We start from the raw sequence: 20,096 nt of genomic DNA on the forward strand, positions 1-20,096 counted from the left end.
TAAGACACACACTGGTATAAAATTTCCATTGCAGCTTCACATGCACTCTCATCTTTCATTACCTGCATTTAAGTAAATAAAGGGAGTTAAGAATTTATGCAAAAAATTGTATTCTATAACAAATAATTTCATTCTTCTAACATGAAGTGGAATGAAAAATAAAAATGGCCATAAGCCAAGTTAGGCAGTCAGAATCTGTGGTGCTATTCAAACACACAGAGACTATCATTTATGGCTATGCTGTCTAGTTGGTGAAGACCTGACCTCTGCAATAGGTTATCTCAATGTAATATCTCAATTATCATGAGATAATTAAAAGCTCAGTAAATGTGGATTTTCACACAAAAGGACATTTCAATTAAAAATAATATTAGCAAATACTATTGATCAATATTATCTGTGAATGTATGTAAAGAAATTATTTGGGCTTTGATCACCTTCCAGCCTTTTGATCATATTCCAACTCCATTACTTGCCAGCTTGGAGTTGGCTGCATGGTAGTAGAGGTGAGTACTTGCAAAGCTAAGGTCAATTCTTCTTTCCCTATCCACTGGCAAAAGGCTAGAAAGTCTAAAGATAATGTCAAAGTTCTGATGTCCCGTTTCCAACAGCAACGTTTAACACAATATTTAAAGGTCTGGTGTTTTTGTTGTGCATATTATACATATGAAAACAGGCACAAAACCCACTGCTAAAACTGCATATAGCAGTGTCACACCTGTATAATATCAACTTCTATGCAGAAATTAATGACTTCCAGACAAGATCTAAACAATGTTGCCTCATCACAGTATGAATCATATATTTTGCTTCTCAGAATCTGATAGTTAAAAAGGCAGCACAGAACCGGAGGATTTTCAGTAACAGATGGTTTTGCAAGTATTTTGTTCCAGTCATTTCAAATACGTTTCTCATTACTCCTGGCAACAGGCAGACTACATTTGGTATCTTCATTTACTACCCTTTTCTGGTGCTGCCTTAAATCTACAAATATGGAAGTTTTACAGGGTTGTGTTGATTTCGGGAAGTGTTTTTACCATCCATCCTGGTGGGCAGGCACACTCCCCGGTGACGTGGTGACAGATGCCTCCATTCTGGCAGGGGCACCTCTCCTCGCACTGGGGCCCATGCTTCCCGGGGGGGCAGAGGTCCTCGCAGCTGGGGAGGTGGTGGTGTACAACAGAGACAACTGTTACTTCAGCACACACTCCAGTCTCCAGCCACCTCTCTATTTTTAATGCAACCATTAATTTTTCCAGCCAGAAGTATAAAACAGAAAGCAGTCCGACAGAAACAGACGCATGGTGAATATTGTACAGCGTCTATGCAACAAATCTAAGGAAACACACCTGGCAATCTAGGAATTATTTCTTCTTGAAGATATTTCTTTCTACACTGGCTGATGCTCATTTGTTGTTACTGACAAAGCTCAAAATCTATTCTGGAATGACAAAGCTAATTCTATGTTTCACTGCGATTTCCCAAATTTCTAGTCAAACCATCTTCATGTGGTCATGACAAAGCTCCTGCTGCTACTTTCTGCAGCTTTTACTTAGAAGTACAGATTAATAGGGCTTTCAGCTACACATCTGAATATGCACTGCAACACAGTTTGCCCAACTGCTTCTTAGCCACCAGTCCCACTTCCCTGCACTACGCAGCAGCCAAACTGACAGCGGAGTATTAAGTTAATCTAAACTTAATTTCTCTTGTTAGCACTATTTAGGACCTGCATCTTTCCCCCATAAATAATATACCAATGCTCACAAGGCACCAGTGTATCCAGGAGGACATCTGCACTCTCCAGTCACGTGGTCACAGGTGGCTCCATTTTGACACTGACATCTTTGATGGCAGTCATTTCCATATGTTCCTTGATCACAGCGCTCCTCGCAACGCCAACCTTTGAAACCTGATGCACAGTGGCAGGCTCCAGTGATGGGGTTGCACAACGCTCCATTCTTGCACTGGCAGCGGCTGCTGCAGTGAGGTCCCCAGTGGTCACTGTCACATGCTGACAGGGTTGAAGGAAAAAGTTACAGCAGTTTTATAATAGCTCATGTTACAGCAATGAAGATACTATGAGTCAACTGTAAACAACCAACCAAAAAAGTTATAAAATGGAAATAGTCATGTAGTACATCCTCAGTTCTCTTTGGTCCTCAAGAATCTTGACAGGCAGAAAGAACTTAATTTATGCATAAAAATTGACTTCTTAAGCTGTGAACTAAATGCAAGTTATAGTTCCTTCATTGTCGAAACTCTTCATTATGACTCCCTACCATCAACTAGCAGTTACGGTTGCAGTGAGCTTCCATTTACACAGAGAAGTCTTGCAAACTTAAAAAAAAAGTAAAAAAATGCAGCCTAAATCCATAAACAACTGTCTGAATCCCACAAGGAAGTTGTAAAACTTACACAATATAAGATTATGATTTTATTTCAATTCAGAAGTTCCTACTTGTTTACACAAGTACAAGTATTTCCTCTTCAATATTGCAATATACTGATAGGGTGAAAGAGAACAGAAGAAATATTTCACCAAGCAACAGAAATTAAAGATTATATGGCTAAATTTCATCTGGATATTACATATTTGGTTATCCAGTGTGTCTTCATGATCAATCAAAAGCTTCTCTTCTTGTCTGCCCCAATGAAGCCCATTAAAACCCTATGAGCAAACCACACAGCAGTTATTTCAGCATCAAAAGAAAAACTTTAACACTAACGAAGATATTTTTCTTAAGTGAGAAACACTGGAGCTCTCTAAAGAGCTAGAAGATGAAGGTCACCTAGAGTTCAACAGGAATGCTAATCATATGGTCAAATGATCTGATTTTATTTTTATGTTCTGTTGATAACAGCAGTACTACAGGAAAGCCTTAACTGTGCCAACTGACTATCCTCTGGGAGACTGACAACCATTGTTCTCTCAGTCTTCTCCTGGGGCAAAAAAAGTCAGGCAGAAAACAGGCACACTTTCCTAGACTAATGCAGAGCAATTCAAGAATCCTCCTCAGGGCAGGCACTATTCAGCTATAGTAGCTGTTCACTCAGGCTACACAAATAGAAAGGGATTAAGTCTTTTAAGAACCTACTCCTTAAGATTATTTCTTTTTTCCAGGAGAGGTCACTAGAACATAAATTGATAATGGATATATTGCAAGCACCTAAAACCAACAAAATACAGAGCAACAGAAAGTACTGCATGTATTACAAACACCCAGTGATACTGTCAAACTGTCAGAACAACTTTCCATCTTATTATTGGCCTCTCTCTGAACACATTGCGGGTTTTGTTCTGGACTACACTACAATGCACTGCTGTCTACAGCACACAGTATCTCACAAGTTGCCTTTCCCCATAATAACTCACATTCATTCAGAACTGCTATATATTTATTTTAAACATGTCTGCATGGAATAGAAAGTGTAAGCCTCATGCTTAACCAGTCCTCAAATTATCAGGAAACTAGCTATTTTGGGATCTATATAAATACATGTACGGGTGGTGAGATGTCTGAGACATTCACATATTCTGTCTTGATTGGGCAGACACCCCTACGTTTTATTCTGTGCTTAACACATTAGTCTGGTTTCAGATTAACAGTTGCCCTCCTGCTTCCAGACAAAACAGACAATTTCAATTTCATCCATTCCTAATGGAATAATTCTAAAAAAACAAACAAAACAAAACAACAACAAAACCCACTAACAACAACAACAAAAAAAAAACCTGCCCTGGCATGTCTGACAAACAGAACAACTCAGACTGACTGCCAGACCACGAGTATTCCAGTGCAGAGCTCAGTGAAGGGTGAATGTGGCCTGAACACACTTTAGCTATAAAACCAAGACTTCATCTTGGTTGCAAAGTGTGAGTTTCTGCTCTTCCACCAGTTACTGGAAATGGAATATTTGCTGCTGTGCAACAACTTTCATATTAGCTGCTTGAAGACCCAGCATAATGAGTCTCAGAGCCACACAGGCCAGAAACACTTACCACCATGCATCTGCTATTGCATCCAACACCCAGGCCCCAAAACTGCCTTGCTAGAAACCTCTTCATTTGTGAAGCAGCAGAAGCCTTTTACTTTCTCTGCTCCTTTTACAATCCCATCACCAGCCTGCCTCCCAGAGATGTGCCTGTCTCCTAAAGATTTACTGACATCCAGGATGAATGACATTCACATGCTGTGTTTGTGAACTTGAACCTTTCTCAACTATTTTACTGTAAGAGCATGTACCACAGAGTACATAATAATATATTAGTTTCCTGGTGTGATCTTCTCATGTTTGCAGGAAATCATTAAAATAAAAAGCATCAATACAGCTGCTGATAGGATTTCCAGTCTCACAACCATTCTCCTGGCAACGGCCAGCTGGATGACAAATGCTGACTATGCAATTTTTCACTAGAGCACAACTGCGAAGCGTTCCACCAGGACAAAACCATAGTACAACCGCATAATAGTCTTTCAAGAAATTCTGTCACCAGCCTGGCATCTATCTGTGAGTTATGGGAAGAACCACGGAGAAATTTGCAGCATTAATGGGAATAAATAATAATTTGGAACAAGATGGATAAATCACATATTTTTCTTCTCTGTCCCCTGACTGATAATCAATAATGTTCCCCATAGGAAATTAAAGTTATTTGTCAGAAACCAGTGCCCAGTTTACTATTAAAAAAGAAGAGGTCAAAGCGTAGAAATGTTTTCTGTGGCAAGTTTGGTTTATTTTTAATTAGTTTTGGAGGCTAAATTTATGAACTATTATATCAGACTATTTCTATTGTTTCCTAGTATTCAGACACTAAGAAAGCTGGGCTGGAACTCACACAGCTGCTAATCTGGTGGAATGGGATAGTCTTTGAGTTAATGACTATCATCAAGTTACACACTGTCAGCTGGAGTTTAATCAGAATAGCTGCTCTGACTGTCCTCACTGGACTAAGGTCACAGGCACATGCACATATGCAAACATTACATGCGTACACACACAAAAGTACCAGCTTCTGAACAGATTTGGGGCTGTAAATCATCTGTCTCAGGACAGGATATATCTGAAAGGGAAGCAACGTATAGACGAGAGCCCTATGTTCAGCAAAGTTTTGACACCACTACAAGGGCAATACATCTCAGCCTCAGTAACTCCTGGAAGCAGTTTGAATCATGCAGAAATGCAAAACTCAATTAAGTAAACCAAAGTTAACTTTCTGTATTGATCATACAGAACTGGCCTAATGCTGCCCTGTTTTACACAGAGCACCTTCCCTACAAAAGTAATTCTTCCTCTTTTCACATATATTCATCCTCAGGTTCTGCTGTTTTAAACAGAAGAACCAGGTAACTGAAAAAAAATTAATCAAATGAAATGTTTTACAAACACCATGGTATTAATGGCACATCTTGTCATTTTTCTTTTTATCTGTTCATCTGGGAATATCTTTTTTTTTGTAACCACAATGAACGCTGTGCACATCACACAATGCTACAAATACAGGAGAGATACTTCCGTGAATGCAGAAGTTTGATTTGGGAATAAGGTCACTGCATTATATAAACCCTTATTTTAAATGAGCATGTATGGTATGGTATGAAACTCTAAGACAATACGGTCTATCCTCATAAAGAAACACTCACTGAAACTAAGGGCCAAACAACTTTAGAAACAGAGAAGCTCAAGGATTCAACAGTGAAAAAATCATCTTCATGAAGCAATTGAAACCTGTGATGCAAATTGCTATCATTTCTGGGCCTTTTGTAGCGTCTTTGAAGATGTAAAGTTCTGTACCTCCTAGTATAATAATTTCAAGGCACACTGTTATTCTGCTGGGCTAGATGTGGTTTCAGGTATATGGTTTCGGTGAGTGGCTGGTGATTTGCAAATTAGAATGGTGGGAGCCCTGATATTTTATAGCACAAGGTATGAATTTTTATAACAACACATCTGAAGAATTTGTCAACTCTTTTATTTCTCCCTATAAACAAAGATATTTTTAATTAAATGTGGTCACATAATTGTTAGGGGTTTTTCCTGCCTTTTTTTTTTCTCACTGATTTCATTAAAAGGCAACAAAAAAAGTGCAAATGAGTTTGAGTTTATTCCTGACAAACCCACCTTGATCACCTACAATTCTGTATTTCTCTAAAGAATGGCCTATAATGAGAACACAATAAGGCTATCAAATCAAGTCAAAGAATATTTCAGAAGAAAAACCTCCTCACGACTTCTGATTTGCAACTACTACCTTTTAAGTGTGCTACAGTTTCCTTTATAAAATGATATTCAGGCCAAACAGCGTATATTGCAATGCTTTTTTTAACATTTTTTCTTTTTGTCTTTCTTTTCTTGCTAATGGGGAGGTGGAAGTAAAGAAACACAGCAAAACTAAGATTTATTTTTCTTGCTATCTTTTGTAGCTGTCTGAATGCAGCACCAAGACAGCAGGATGACATTTTATTCTGGCATACACATCTTTCTGTAACAAACACTGTGTGTTTCTGGAAATATGTACCACTGTTGCCAAAACAGAAGATTCTTATCGCAGCATTAGGCTTATGTATTTTTATGGTCCTTTAGAACAACTGGAAACAAAAATCTGCACCACTGACAGCAGAAACACAGTGTACGTTCCCTCACTTGTAATGAAATATTGGGAAGTACAAATTTAAAATAAGCAAACAGTGATAAACATGCAGAATTCCTCTCTCTCTCTCTCCATTTCCTCACAACTCCAGCATGATTTCCAGATAGGTTCAAGGAGCCACAGCCTTTGGTAAGTGAAAATTTTCCTTGCTACAGCATGTATAACCGAAGTTGCCCATAACTTCAACATCAACTTTGATTGACCTTAAATCCTTTCTAGGTTGTCACATCAAGGACAAGTCTAAATCTGTGTGCCTTTTTTTGCATTCCTCCTTTGACTCTCAGATCTTTATTGCCTTGTCCTTTCATGGCCTTTATGGTGTAACCGTCATCTATCATTTCTCATCCAGTATTCAAATATCAACCCCCACATTTACATCGCCCATGACATTAGCACCCTTGTGGCATTCTCAGACTATCATCTTCCTTGCTGCTCTTCAGGTTGCCTCTACAACTTGGCACAGCTCTCCATACCCCAAGCCATAAAACTGCCATGATGTCCTCCTCTACATCCCTACCTTATAACTCCTCTTTCCTGTGAAGTCCACAAAAAGTTGATGCAGCAAGTATGTCAAACCACTACCTGCCATGGTCATTTATTAGTGTTTGTTTCCTTCCTCATCTCTTATGTGTTTCATCTTTTCTTTTCCTTCAACCACAGGTTCTCTGGTGCAGAGGCAACTTTCTGTTGTGCACTTTTACTTGCAGAAGGAGTCCACAAATCCCCAGGAGGGACAGCCATGAGGTCCACCAATGAGCAAGAATAACCGTCACCTACAGCTAAAAGTAGCCCAACTGTAACATGTTTTGTTTAAAACCTATTCCAGTCTTTTGGAGCAGAAGATATAAATAAGAGTAACATTTCTAGGAAGGCCCACAAGTGACTTGCATTATCAGGGAATAACCACCGCTAATAGGCAAGCATAGTCAGTGCAAGTAAAATAGGTCAATATTGAAAATTACAATAGCCAAATAGGTCCTATATTACATTAAGGCATCACACACCTTGGTCTACACAAAACTAAACTTGTATAATACTTTATGGATCTTTAATTAACAGTTAATAAGGACAGGAAAAGTCATAGCCATGTAGATGATACCTATAACAATCTTAATTTCTGAGAGTGTGTTCAGAACAACATTCACTTATTCACTAAGCAAAAACTGTTAAAAAACTATGAATGTTGCCATTAACCTAAAACCACAGCATCCTCCCTGGAAAGTTCAGAGAATATTTTTGAAACTACTCTCTGTTATTATGATTTGCTTAGCTGCAGATCTAAACTGATGGCATTTGTTTCCTATAGGATATTTGTGCAGGACAGGAAACAGATAATACTACTCCCACCTGAAATTTAAGCCAAATAAAAGTAAAGATGCATTAAGCCCCTTGTGACATCAACCTGTATGTCAGCCTGGATTGCAAGATAGTAAATGTGGATCATGGCAAACAAAAATTTCAGAGATGAGTCAAGAAAGCTAGAAAACAAAGCCAGCTATTCTGCAAAGTAGAATAAAAACATCCTTTAAAAAAAACTTCAAAACCTTATTTAATAAAAAGATTATTCTCCATGTATTTTTTTTTTTATCTGCTCAGGATGTGATGAAAATATGTGCACATGTGTATCAGAAAAAAAAATCTTTTTCCTTCATAGAATAATTCATCATAATTATAAAACACCAATTCCTTTAGTAAACACTTATTTTACCTACATCCCAGACAAAAATGCTTAGCAGTGTCTGGGTTTTTTTTCACAATGCACTTTCTGTTAAATCTGGATTTTCTTTCAGTCTTTTGTTTCTATCTGACTTCATTTGTCATACTGTAGGCTTTTTACCCCCTGGCATATTTTTCATTCTTACTTTTTGTTTTGTGTATAAGAAAGGATTTTTATTCAAAATGTTAAGCTTTAATTTAATTTAGGGATTTTTCTTTTTTTTACTTTGTAAAAGCCTTTTGATCCATGAAGTGGAAGAACAATGAAAATGTGTTTTTCAGATCCTGTAAAAGACTGGAACTATATGCCTTTCACATGCCATAAATTTCAGAAAACTCCTTAAAGTGCTTTGGACAGCAGAACACAAGGTTGGATAATTGCTGAGAAAACACACACAGATGGTTCTCGGTGTTCATTTTATCTTGCTACAAAGATAATATCTATTAAAAATATTTACTATTTAAGGAAAAGTTACAAAATTGCAAGAATCTGATTATACTGATTATAAAATGGACTGTTGCCCATCATCCTGATGTTGCGCAGATCTCCTTGCAGGACCATAAATTAGCCTTTTTATTTTTTTACAATGACTTGACAGTCATCTTGATTTTAAATTGGCAACAAATTTTATTCTTCACATTCTTGAAAACCTGCTAAGTGAGCCATTGACAACATGTAAGCTGGCCAATATATAAAGCAGATTGAAATTAAACAAATGCTAAAAATACTTTTGCATTGTTACCGGAAGAAAAAGAATTACATACATATCATTTAGGAAACCAACTTAGGTAAATACCACAATACTGAGTTTCTGAAATCAGAAAAGCAGAAATGAAAAGAATCTCTGAACTGGAAAATGTTTACAAAACAGTAACACTAACACTCTTTCCTGCAAAACTTTCCTTCAGTAAATCTCAACATCAATAAATCCTATTTTGTAGAAAATACTTTTTTGTTTCTGCTTTTGCTTAAAGGATTGGAACTGTAATTCAGCAAAACACTGAATCTACAAATAATCCATAAAAATCTATTAATTACCCTAGAACTTCAAAACCAAAATGCTTTATAGGACAGAAATTATATTAAACATAAAAATATTATAATTTCAAATACATCTTTGTAATGAACTCTAGAACTAAAGCACAGCTGCTATGTAGCCCTGAGGATTTTGATACCACCTACAACAGGGACACCATAGTTAGTGACTTTGCCAAAAATGATGGTGATGGTAATTTCCATTAATATCTATTTTCCCTATTTTCACCTGACTGAACTTGTTGGTGGGTTAGTTTCTCAACCTAAAGATACTCAACCTTGTTAAGCTGGCAAAACTGAGAAGTTAGGTAGGGGAATCACAAAAGTAATAATTACAGAATTAAGGGTAGTGAAGATTTTGGGAAAGACACATGTAATAAGGCAAGGTTAAATTTGAGACTGTTTATGACCTGCTGTCACTTTTGCTAATAGGATGCATTTGCATGTGGCCATTTGAGAGCCGTGGTGGGTGGCAGTTCTGCATTAGTTGAATGAGCTATCTCACTGCATTTCCAATGAAAGCAAGTAGATCTCTTTAAGGATACTCCGCAGTTTCACTTGTGCACTTTCTGGTGCAATCAAGCCTTTCTGGTGCAAACCAGAACCTATTTCTACAGCCTGTTGGATGGCTTGGAAAACATAAGCGTAAGCTAGCTCTTCATGCCTATCTTGTAAGCGCTGTTAATCAAAATGCTTTCAGCAAATAAAAAGGAAAGCATTGCCTTGGCCACAAAAGCTCAATTCCAGATCCACAAACTGTGCCATGAGATTGTACAAGATGCTCCAAGGCACCTTGCCTGGTACCTGCACAAAGGGAGCTGTTTTACTTGGGAGTGCAAGTGTGTCCACGGAAAACAGTCACAAATCTATCTCTGCAGGGTTAATGGAAATTATAAACTCTACTGAGAAACTGGCAGTGCTTGTAACTCACGTGAGTGTCTCACACCAGCTGTGCCAAGGGATCCAGTTTCTGCCATACTCTGCATCTGCCAACTCCCATGAAGAAAACAGCGAGATTTTAATGGAATTTGCGAACTTTACAAACACCCATGGCAGTAAAGGAAATCTGACAGTAGCAGAGTGACTGTACTTTAAAAGTTTCCTTAAGAAGTGCATTTAAATGTAAGAAAATGTTCTTCTGAGATGCCAGCTTTAAACACTCTGCTTAATGTATTGAGGAAAAAGGCAGTCCTCTTCTGATGCTTTATGAAACTCTGGAGCCAAATTATGCCTTAATGCCACTTGTTCTACTCCCATTCCCTCAGATTATAGTCCCAATGAAACTATTAATCACCAACAGAATCAAAGTACAAATTAAATTCCTAATATACTTGTCATAAACCAAAACCATGTAATTCCCTTTTTGCTTTCCTACTCTGGCCAGCTTGGGGGTCACAAAAGCTATGCCCTTTGCAGATTAGTCAGTGTAATATTGATTTTGGCCTTTTGCCTCTGCTCCAGCTTATTCAGAAAGTGTTCTATTGATTTTGAAGGAATTATTTGTGGACTACTAGGCATAAGAAGAAAAACAAAGTGAATGTCCTGATTTCTTAGTGGGGCTCCACATTAAGCTGCACGTGTTACCTAGCTTGCATACACATTCAAAACTGACAACCTGATCCATATATTGTGTATTACAGCAAATATTGTTACATGACTGTGAGCAGAAAAAAAGCAGAAAACAATCTAAAAATTTAAAACATCATTTGATCATCTCTTCATATCTCAACAGTCAACTATCACTATGGGTAGCAACATTTACAGAAGACTGCTTTATACACAACCTGTATTCACACTCTTGCAATCTCTAACAATCCAACCTGACACACGCAAGTTAAAAAATTGATATGAACAATGATCTATTTTGAGAGGGAAAGGTTGTGCTGGTTTGTTCATTTCTCAATAAATTGTTTGTTTATATTTTAATTTAAAAACATACCTATCTTTACAGCTGTGTCCTTTTTATTAAATTTTGTCCTATCCCCAGCCCAGAACCGATCAACTTACACTCCCAAAGTTCACAGGCACTTCTTCAAAGGGGTGCTGACCGCATGTTAATTATGCTGATTTGCTCACTCCAACGGACAGGTTCAACACATCTTCTGTCCACTCATTTGTTACTGACCTCACTAGTGTGTTAAGTCAATAAATCTTTATTAAAATAACTTGTTCTATGTGACTGTCATTTCTCCCACTAGAATGGAAGTGTTCTGTGTATGAGTGATGTCTCAATCCAGGTAGCATTTCTTTTCAGATATATGTACATTATCATAATCCCCATCACCTCCCACTGAAATTCACTGCAAGCAAACACTGCCTTATACAGTGTATTTATCTAAAAGGAAAAGACCTTTCCTTTTACAGAAAAAAGAAAAAAGACCTTTCCTTTTAAAGACAAAAGAAAAAAAATAATGTCACATTGGAAATGTTCCCCAAGCGGGTATTATTTCATTAGCCAAATTCCAAGATCACCACTCAGATTTTACTGACAGAAGAATACATCCATTACTATTTTACTCTCATGTGTGACGCAAGGTTTCCAGAAAGGCAGGTGGAGAAGAGTTATGAGTTGAGCTAGAATTAAGCACTGAAAGAAGAAAGCCCTCCTCTTCCTAAACAGAAAACGGCCATTAGCATAGGCTATTAGGAATTGGGTAAAACTAATCACAAAAAGGAGGTAATGTTTGCTACAAAATCAAATGGGAGTCTCCTAAATAGTTTAGTCCCTGGAAACGTTCTTAGGCAGTAACACACAGTGGTGTGCAAAGACACAGAGGAAGCTTGCTGATTCAGCTTTTACTGCACAACACATGAATTTAGTCCATGCAATCACTATGCCATTTTTGGAGGGAACACTACAGCGTTTAGGAAGCACTTGTCTGCAATTACCACCCACAAAGTCACTGTCACATATAAGCTGTGGCATATGGTTTAAAAATTTATTTTAACACAGTGAATAAATACAAGCAAGAAACAACTGATAAAATCAAGCTGGGGGTTGGCAGATGGACAAATGCTGCAACAGGACTAACTCTGTTCTCAGATACTTATGGATGAAATTCCTTTTGTAAGGAGAATAATCAGTCCTAATAGAGAAAAGATAGTACTTTGGAAGAGAAGCTTAGTTCTGCAGCTTTACAAAAAGTTTCATGCTTAGGTAGAACAGTTGCTTCCAACAGGGTGGTGTCCATGAAAATAAACAGATTCCTAAACTGGAAGTTTGCCTAATATCCCACACTTTGAGAATAATCTCTCCCTTTCAGTCACAGTATTTTATTTGATCACCAGTAACCATTAAATCACCAAGTGTCTGCTTTACAAAAATACTGGCCTGTCTTGTAATCATTGTTCCTTCCCCATTATGCAACTAAATAGTTACATACTTAAAATGTTTATATGATAGACATTATTACAATATAGCAATTTGCATGTATTTTTCTTGTATTAATAACTTGCATGTCAATAAAATCACTATTTTTCGAAAAAGGATCTCTTTATTTTAACTTATTGTACCTTTCTGTGACTAAAATTAATCCACTTGGGGATCATGCAGAAAATGCAGTTAAAGGCAAAACGTGAATGTCCCCTATATAGGGCAAGAACCAATAAAACTGAGTGCCAGAGTGCCCAAACCCTATCACTTACTGTCTTTCCAACATCATCCACTGCTGTTCAATTCAATTTGATTTGTGCTATAGCTCTCAGACACACGGATAAGGAAGTCAGGCACAGCTAGCAACAAACAGCTGCACCCAAACTCTGAAGGATAGTCTGGTGAAAGCCACATTTTTCTTAAGTTTGCCCATACAGAATGGGATGAATTCCAAAACAAATGTTGCAGCAGCACATGCACAAAAGTATCCTCTTCCTCAGCCTACCCCCCTTCTTGTAGGACTACTCTAGTGGTCCGAAACAAATTTCGGCAGTTCCAGTTAGCTCTAATGTCACACAAAAGCCTTTAGAGGATCACCAGCCCCTCCAGAGATCATACTGTTTAAAGGTATGTGAATAAAGGCTCTTTCAGTTTTGGCCTGTTGCGTACACAGACCAGAAAGTATTTTTGCCATTGAGGCTGCTGTTAAAAGCAATCAAAGGCAACCAGATGAAGATGAAGCAGAGGAAAAGAGCTGCACATGCATTCAAAATGAATTATACCAGACAGGTAAGGGAAAAGGATTCTAGAAAATCCTGTGAGAGGAAGGATTATTTCCAAAGGCAGATTTAGAGGTTCCTGTCTTGCCTAAAGAACCCTTTCAGCAAGTTTCAAACTTGGAAATCTCAACAAATAGCAGTATTCCCCATTCTATGTTGTCTAGTGATACACACTTCTTCACAGTTGATTAATTAAAGAAAAGCTCAACAAATAAGCTTTTTGAAAGAAAGATAACATTTTTTGACGATTTCTTTGGACAATCCCACACCCTAGATTAAGATTGTTATTATAGTATTACTGCATTGCTAACTCTTTCAGTTTTACACTTTACAAGAAAGTTGATGTTTCTTTAGAGCTGTTTAGGGAAAGAATCACATTTAGGTATATACAAAGACTATACAACAAATGTAATCATCTTTAAATGGTTAAATTTTCCCTTATGTAATTTATTATTATATTTATTCACACACACTCTGTGTCAAATTTCACCAAATATGCTGCCTGAACAAGAGATTTGCATTACCTGCATGTTTCTGAGAACAAATTAACTCATGACATTTAGCGTTGCTGCTACAGGATAATACTGTTTACAAGTAAATGAAAAAAATCAGGTCACGCAGGTGGAACCTGATAACTCAGAACAGCCATCTGACCAGAAAGCAGGAGCCCAAGCACAGGATCAATGGTAATCTGCCCAAAGGAGGACAACATTGTGGAAAGAGGATGAGACAGGCAGAAGCAGGTGAAAACTCACCACTGGAGCAGTTGGGTCCTCCCCAGCCAGGCTCACACTGACAGGTGTTTGGAGCAATACAACGACCGTGTACACATTTATCAGCACAATGAGCTGTCATAGAAGGAAATAAAGAATCAAAGAAGGATTATTAATAGGAAAAAATATTCTAAACTTACTACTAATCCAGACCTTTCCTGTCTCACATATCTTTTAAAAGTGAAACAAACATTTGTGTATTAATGTTTGATGGCATCTCTGCAAAATAAATTTTCTTAATACACCTGTCTCCTATTTCTCCAAAGTTTGAAGGCTCTGACTAAAACCATGTCTGTGCTACTAAAATATTTTGGCATTTAATGAAGCAAAATCATCCACATTTAATGAAAAAAGAGACACAGTAGGACATAGGCTGGAAACCCATCTGAATACGATCCTGGGCTAGAGGCTGTAGGTTGCTCTGCCCGGGAAGCTAGGGAAGATAACTTCCACAGGTCCTTTCCAACTGCAACTACTCCCTGATTTTCTCAAGCAAACTCTCACATTAAGAAAAAGAGGGAAACTTCTGCACTCATAAAAAAAAGGGATTCTTTTGCAACAGTGTGGATAAAATACAATGCACAACAGATCAGAATTTTAATATTGAAGCACAACAACACAGTGATATTGATTAAGGTGAGGCACAAGATATAAATCATATGAATCACTGTAACCTTTAAGTGCTAAGCAGAGCTCGTGGGGTTTTTTTGTTTGTTTGGTTGGTTGGTTTGGGTTTTTTTTTGCAAGCATGTACTTCTACAGTTAAATCTTACTTTGAAATAAAGCTTTTATTTGAAACTTTTAAGAACAATTTGAAATAGTTCTGATAGCTAGTACATCAATGTAACTATCTCAGAATACAACACACTGAAAGGAAGAATCTGCAACAAGCAGCAGTTCACTAGCTTCATATTCATCACAAAATACCCTTAAGCTTTCCAAAATATACACACTGTAATACTTTCCTTCTAGCTTGAACAACAATAAAACCTAAAAAATGTACACAGTATGAGAATTTTCTTTGTACTAACACTTTCAGAGAAACTACTACAGGACCCTGATTAGTATGCCAATGAACACAAGGTGAATGATGGGAAAAAGACAAAGTTGGTGTTTACAATAAGTTTAATGGGACTATACATGAATCAAATTGGTTCTGAATGGCTTGGAAATGCTCTACATTAATTAGGAAAAATACTTGAAAAATGTCCCGTTTTTTTCCTAATTAAACACGATGTAGCACATTAGTCATTTATGTATTTTGTGTAGCCAAGAAAAAGGAAAGCCATACAGCAATCAATCACATATATTATTAAAATCTTTCATTATCTAGTATCCCAGCCACTAGTTGCAGAATTGATTTTTGTTCTCAGTTTTTATTTCTACTATTTTTCAGATATGCATTGGAATGATCTTCATTAGAAACGAACAGAGAGAATATGAATTTTTAAACGTCAGATGAGACAAGAAAGCTAGTTCATTGTTTTCTATTATGAAAATAATGACTTTTAATAATACATAACAATTTTTAATTAGTCTTATATCTAGACATGAATTACTTGTATCTTTGAAGATTCCTGCCTAGTAAATTCTACCTTGGGAACTGAAGCTCTTGCTAAACCAAGTGTGTGAAAAATCTTACCAATAAACCGTTAAGACATTCCATCATATAATCTGTGAAAAAGATGGAAAAAAAAATACAAAAATAAAAACAGTGTAAGGAAATGGACCCAGTGCGAGGTACCAAAGAAACTCGTTGAGCATCGCTTTGCACTGCCCCTCATGCCATGCTGAGCACAGAGGTCCTTCCTACAGTCCCTGTGTTACAGCACATACTATGAAACTGTGCAAATAATCATCAATTACTACAAATAATAAAATAGAGTTGTCTTAGAACAAATGTATAACAGATGAAACTTTGGGGCAGAGTCTTCACCATGCAAAGTTATCTCACAAATTAGAGCTGTATTCTTTCCTTAGCCACAACAGCATAAATCAACAGCAGCTGCTCTTCAGACACTGAAAAGGTGTTTCAGTTTTCCAGTAGTAGAAGGTAAATCTAAAACAAATCTTCAAAAAAGGCTGTAACTAGTAAGCCTCTACATAAGTTATCTATAGGTAGCAATGTTGGGAGTTTTGACAGCCAAAACTCTGCTGACTTTAATGATGAAGAAATATTGGATAATGAGCACTGATGGAAGTTATATAATACAAATATTGCTGCTTCCAAATAACTTCAATGAAGATCAATTAAAATTTTGTATGAGTGAATATATATGAGACACACAAATACACTTTACAGGGTAACTGATTCATAGCAGCTGAATCACAGTTAACAACCCTAAGAGACAGCATCTGTAAAAAAAATTATTACACTGAACATGGGAATAAAAGAACCTGTATCTGCACATAAACTACATTCAGATCCGATCAGAAAGTCCATCAGATCTAAACTTTTTTTTTTTTAAAACTCACGATGACTGTACAGGGGTGGTCTTTTCCATAAAACTCTTAACAGGTATCTATTTCTACTGCGACTGTCATCTTCTTATCAATTGCATTAGTCAATTTTGTATCAATTTGGACAGTTTATAGTAAAACAGTTATCTTTAATTTAAAGTAGAACAAAAAAAAACCAAAAATCTTCATATGAGTGATGAAAAGGCCTGTTTGCATATTTTCCATATATGCATATATTCCACACATACATATTGTATATATATATATATGTATATATACACATATACGCACACTGAATCCAAAGACAAAACACAAAAGGAATTTTCATCAAAAAGTGAAAACATAACACAAGTTTCACCCACTGAAAGTTCTGAGGAACAAGTATGGAAGTCAGAGTCACAAGTCTTGTATCCTAAGTTAAATCCAAATTCATCTGTTCAGACTGGACTCCAAAAGACTAAAATTATTCCCACTTAAATTTCAGCTAGTGCTTTTCTCTGGTTGTTATTCATTCTTTTCTCTTTGCAAATGTAACATTTACAGACTAGCAACATGAGTCTGCACATTCTCACAATTCTTTATGCAGTGACAACTAATTCTCTTCCCACTATAGGCAGTGAAGTGGCACTGCAACTAGTAAGTAAGTACTACCTCTAGCGGAACAGTGAATGGTGAGTATTCACACTGTAGATTTCTGTTATTTTAAAAAAGGAAATCATAAGATTTCAGTGAAGTGTTAAGTCATACCAAAATCATCTACCAGTAGAATTTTCTAATTGAGCTTTCTGAATTGAGAAGTCAAATAAAGGAACAAATGAACAAAACACCAACACCACCATAAATATTATAGCCTTTTAGAAACATCCTACATCTTCCACTAAGAAAATAATAATCAAAACTCCATGTAAAATAAAATTACCCTAATGGTAATGCTGTGCACATTGTGGAGCAATAGCAGCATAAATGAAGGTATCTGCAACACTTCAGAAGGCTTTGATTCTCTTCTCTTTTTGCATATAAAAAAGGGGGAAGGTGAGTATGTGTTCTTCAGTGGGGGTGCCATTTTCTTGCAGGAAGAGATATTGTGTTGGCTTTCTGCCATAGATAGTTCTGCCGTGATGACATAGAAAAAGAATCCTCCCCATATACTATCTCTTACATTTGATCTCAGCTGTCAGCACCACACTTGCTTTCAAAGTTCAACTGGATGACTAGTAATAATACTAGCAAATACACAGCGAATGCAGGCATCATCTATTATGTACAAGTTTACTACAAAGAAAGCTGGTTGAAACAAGGGAAAGCATGAAATATTTGCTGCCTTCCACTAACTGCTGAGCTCCTTCTCTGCCTTGAATCTTCAGCTGTACTTGCAGATCATGAGGACTGAAGGTCTCTCAATGCCTTCCAGGGTCAACCGTTACAGCACCAAATAAATGTAAAGTTAGCTCCACTGAAGGATCTTTACTTTCAATGCAATTTGGAGCCTGAGGCATTCAAAAATTGTATCAAAATTCAGAGCAGGTTATGTCCTGAATATCAGCATTTGGCATCTTCGATGAAACAAAAATAAAAATATTGCTCTCATGAGACCTCACCTGGAGTGTTGTGCACAGTTCTGGTGTCCTCAACATAAAAAGGACATGGAGCTATTAGAGCAAGTCCAGAGGAGGGCCATGAGGATGCTGAGGGGGCTGGAGCACCTCCCGTATGAAGACAGGCTGAGAAAGTTGGGGCTGTTCAAGCTGGAGAAGAGAAGGCTGCGTGGAGACCTCATAGCAACCTTCCAGTATCTGAAGGGGGCCAGTAAGGGTGCTGCGGAGGGACTCTTCATTAGGGACTGTAGTGACAGGACAAGGGGTAATGGGTTAAAACTTAAACAGGGGAAGTTTAGGTTACATATAAGGAGGAAGTTCTTTCCCGTTAGGGTGGTGAGGCACTGGAATGCGTTGCCCAGGGAAGTTGTGAATGCTCCATCCCTGGTGGTGTTCAAGGCCAGGCTGGACAGAGCCTTGGGTGATATGGTTTAGTGCGAGGTGTCCTTGCCCGGGGGAGGGGGGGGGGGGGTTGGAACTAAATGATCTTAAGGTCCTTTCCAACCCGAACTACTCTATGATTCTATGATTAGTACAACCAATGTGATCTGAATTTACTGTTTTCAGTAGTACTAAGTTAATACAGAATTAATTTACTACATATACTATATCTATGCAAAAGCTGTAGTCACATGAGGCTCACCATTATACTTCTCAGATGATCAGTCAAACTATTAGATACTTCAAAAATAATACTCCTTAATTAAAAATTAAATATGATCATTCAAATGCTGTACAATAACAAAATGTAGTTAGAAAATAGTTATTGTAAATCTAATATATACACATTAAAAACAAAAAGGTTAAAAAAATTGCCAATATAGATGCATTTTTCAAATATTTTTAAATATTTTTAAAAATATAATTTTGATCCTGCTTTTCCATGTGCAGAAAACAGCTTAAATCAAAGATCTTACTATTGCATTTTTAAATTCCAGGAAGTGCTGTAAAGCAAAAATGTAAATGGGAATAGTGTGATGTGTTATGACATTCACAGGTTATAATTGCCAGGGATACAAATAAATCCTGTTGGTTACTTCCAGTATGCACCTCAGAACAAGCAAAATGGTGTAAATTAAGGAACAATTTTGTATTTGTATTGAATAAATACATTTAGTGTACATATTGATATTGATTTTCAGACTGATTTATTGGTAAAAAACAAAGACTTATCCACTGCACTGCTGTCTGCTAAACTGTGCAAAATCCAGTGGCAATGACAAATATTATCTGCTATTTCACAGAATGTTTTCCTGGACAAATTTCACCACACTTTGAATGCTGTGCTTCACCACTGACATCATAAGGCAGACAATAATGCAATGAATGTATCTCCGTATTTCTCAATCTCAACTGAGAAAAAAAAAACACCAGGTAAAGCAGTGTGCCATAGAGAGTTACACAGAGCCAGTCTTTCACATATGCCTCTGTCCAGGTCCTGCTGCAGAGGGAGCCTGCCAGCAGGACCCTACCCAGACCAGCCAAGCCAGGGTTTGACTCAGGCGTGACACAGAGCTTCAAATGCAAGCAGCCACCAAAAGAGCTCACATGTCATGGCTTTCCCAATAAACTGGGGGTTTCCCTTTTTTTCTCCTGGCAAGTCTTGCCACCTGGTTGCTTGTCCAGAAACTAGGCAACAAGCCCAAGGGCAGCCCCTGCAGTCCAGAGGCTGCAGACCCTTTCTGGTCTGCTCTTAGAGACTCACATTTCCA

General features: G+C 37.3%; 1 protein-coding gene across 2 annotated transcripts in view; it reads right to left on the minus strand.

The window, feature by feature from the left end:
• The window catches only part of MEGF10 (multiple EGF like domains 10), a 99,162-nt gene that overhangs the window by 46,901 nt on the left and 32,165 nt on the right, over positions 1 to 20,096 (minus strand). For both annotated transcript variants that reach the window (XM_061475664.1, XM_061475665.1), the window contains exons 5-7: positions 14,312 to 14,404; positions 1,768 to 2,014; positions 1,038 to 1,158 (exon numbers count right to left, since the gene is read on the minus strand). In XM_061475664.1, coding sequence (XP_061331648.1) covers positions 1,038 to 1,158; positions 1,768 to 2,014; positions 14,312 to 14,404 — 461 coding nt within the window. The remainder of the gene's footprint in view (positions 1 to 1,037; positions 1,159 to 1,767; positions 2,015 to 14,311; positions 14,405 to 20,096) is intronic.

Source organism: Pezoporus flaviventris, unplaced genomic scaffold, assembly GCF_033815535.1.
Source record: "Pezoporus flaviventris isolate CSIRO_AGI_PZ_B2104156 unplaced genomic scaffold, CSIRO_AGI_Pfla_v1 ptg000086l, whole genome shotgun sequence".
In the NCBI taxonomy this organism is placed as follows: domain Eukaryota; kingdom Metazoa; phylum Chordata; class Aves; order Psittaciformes; family Psittacidae; genus Pezoporus; species Pezoporus flaviventris.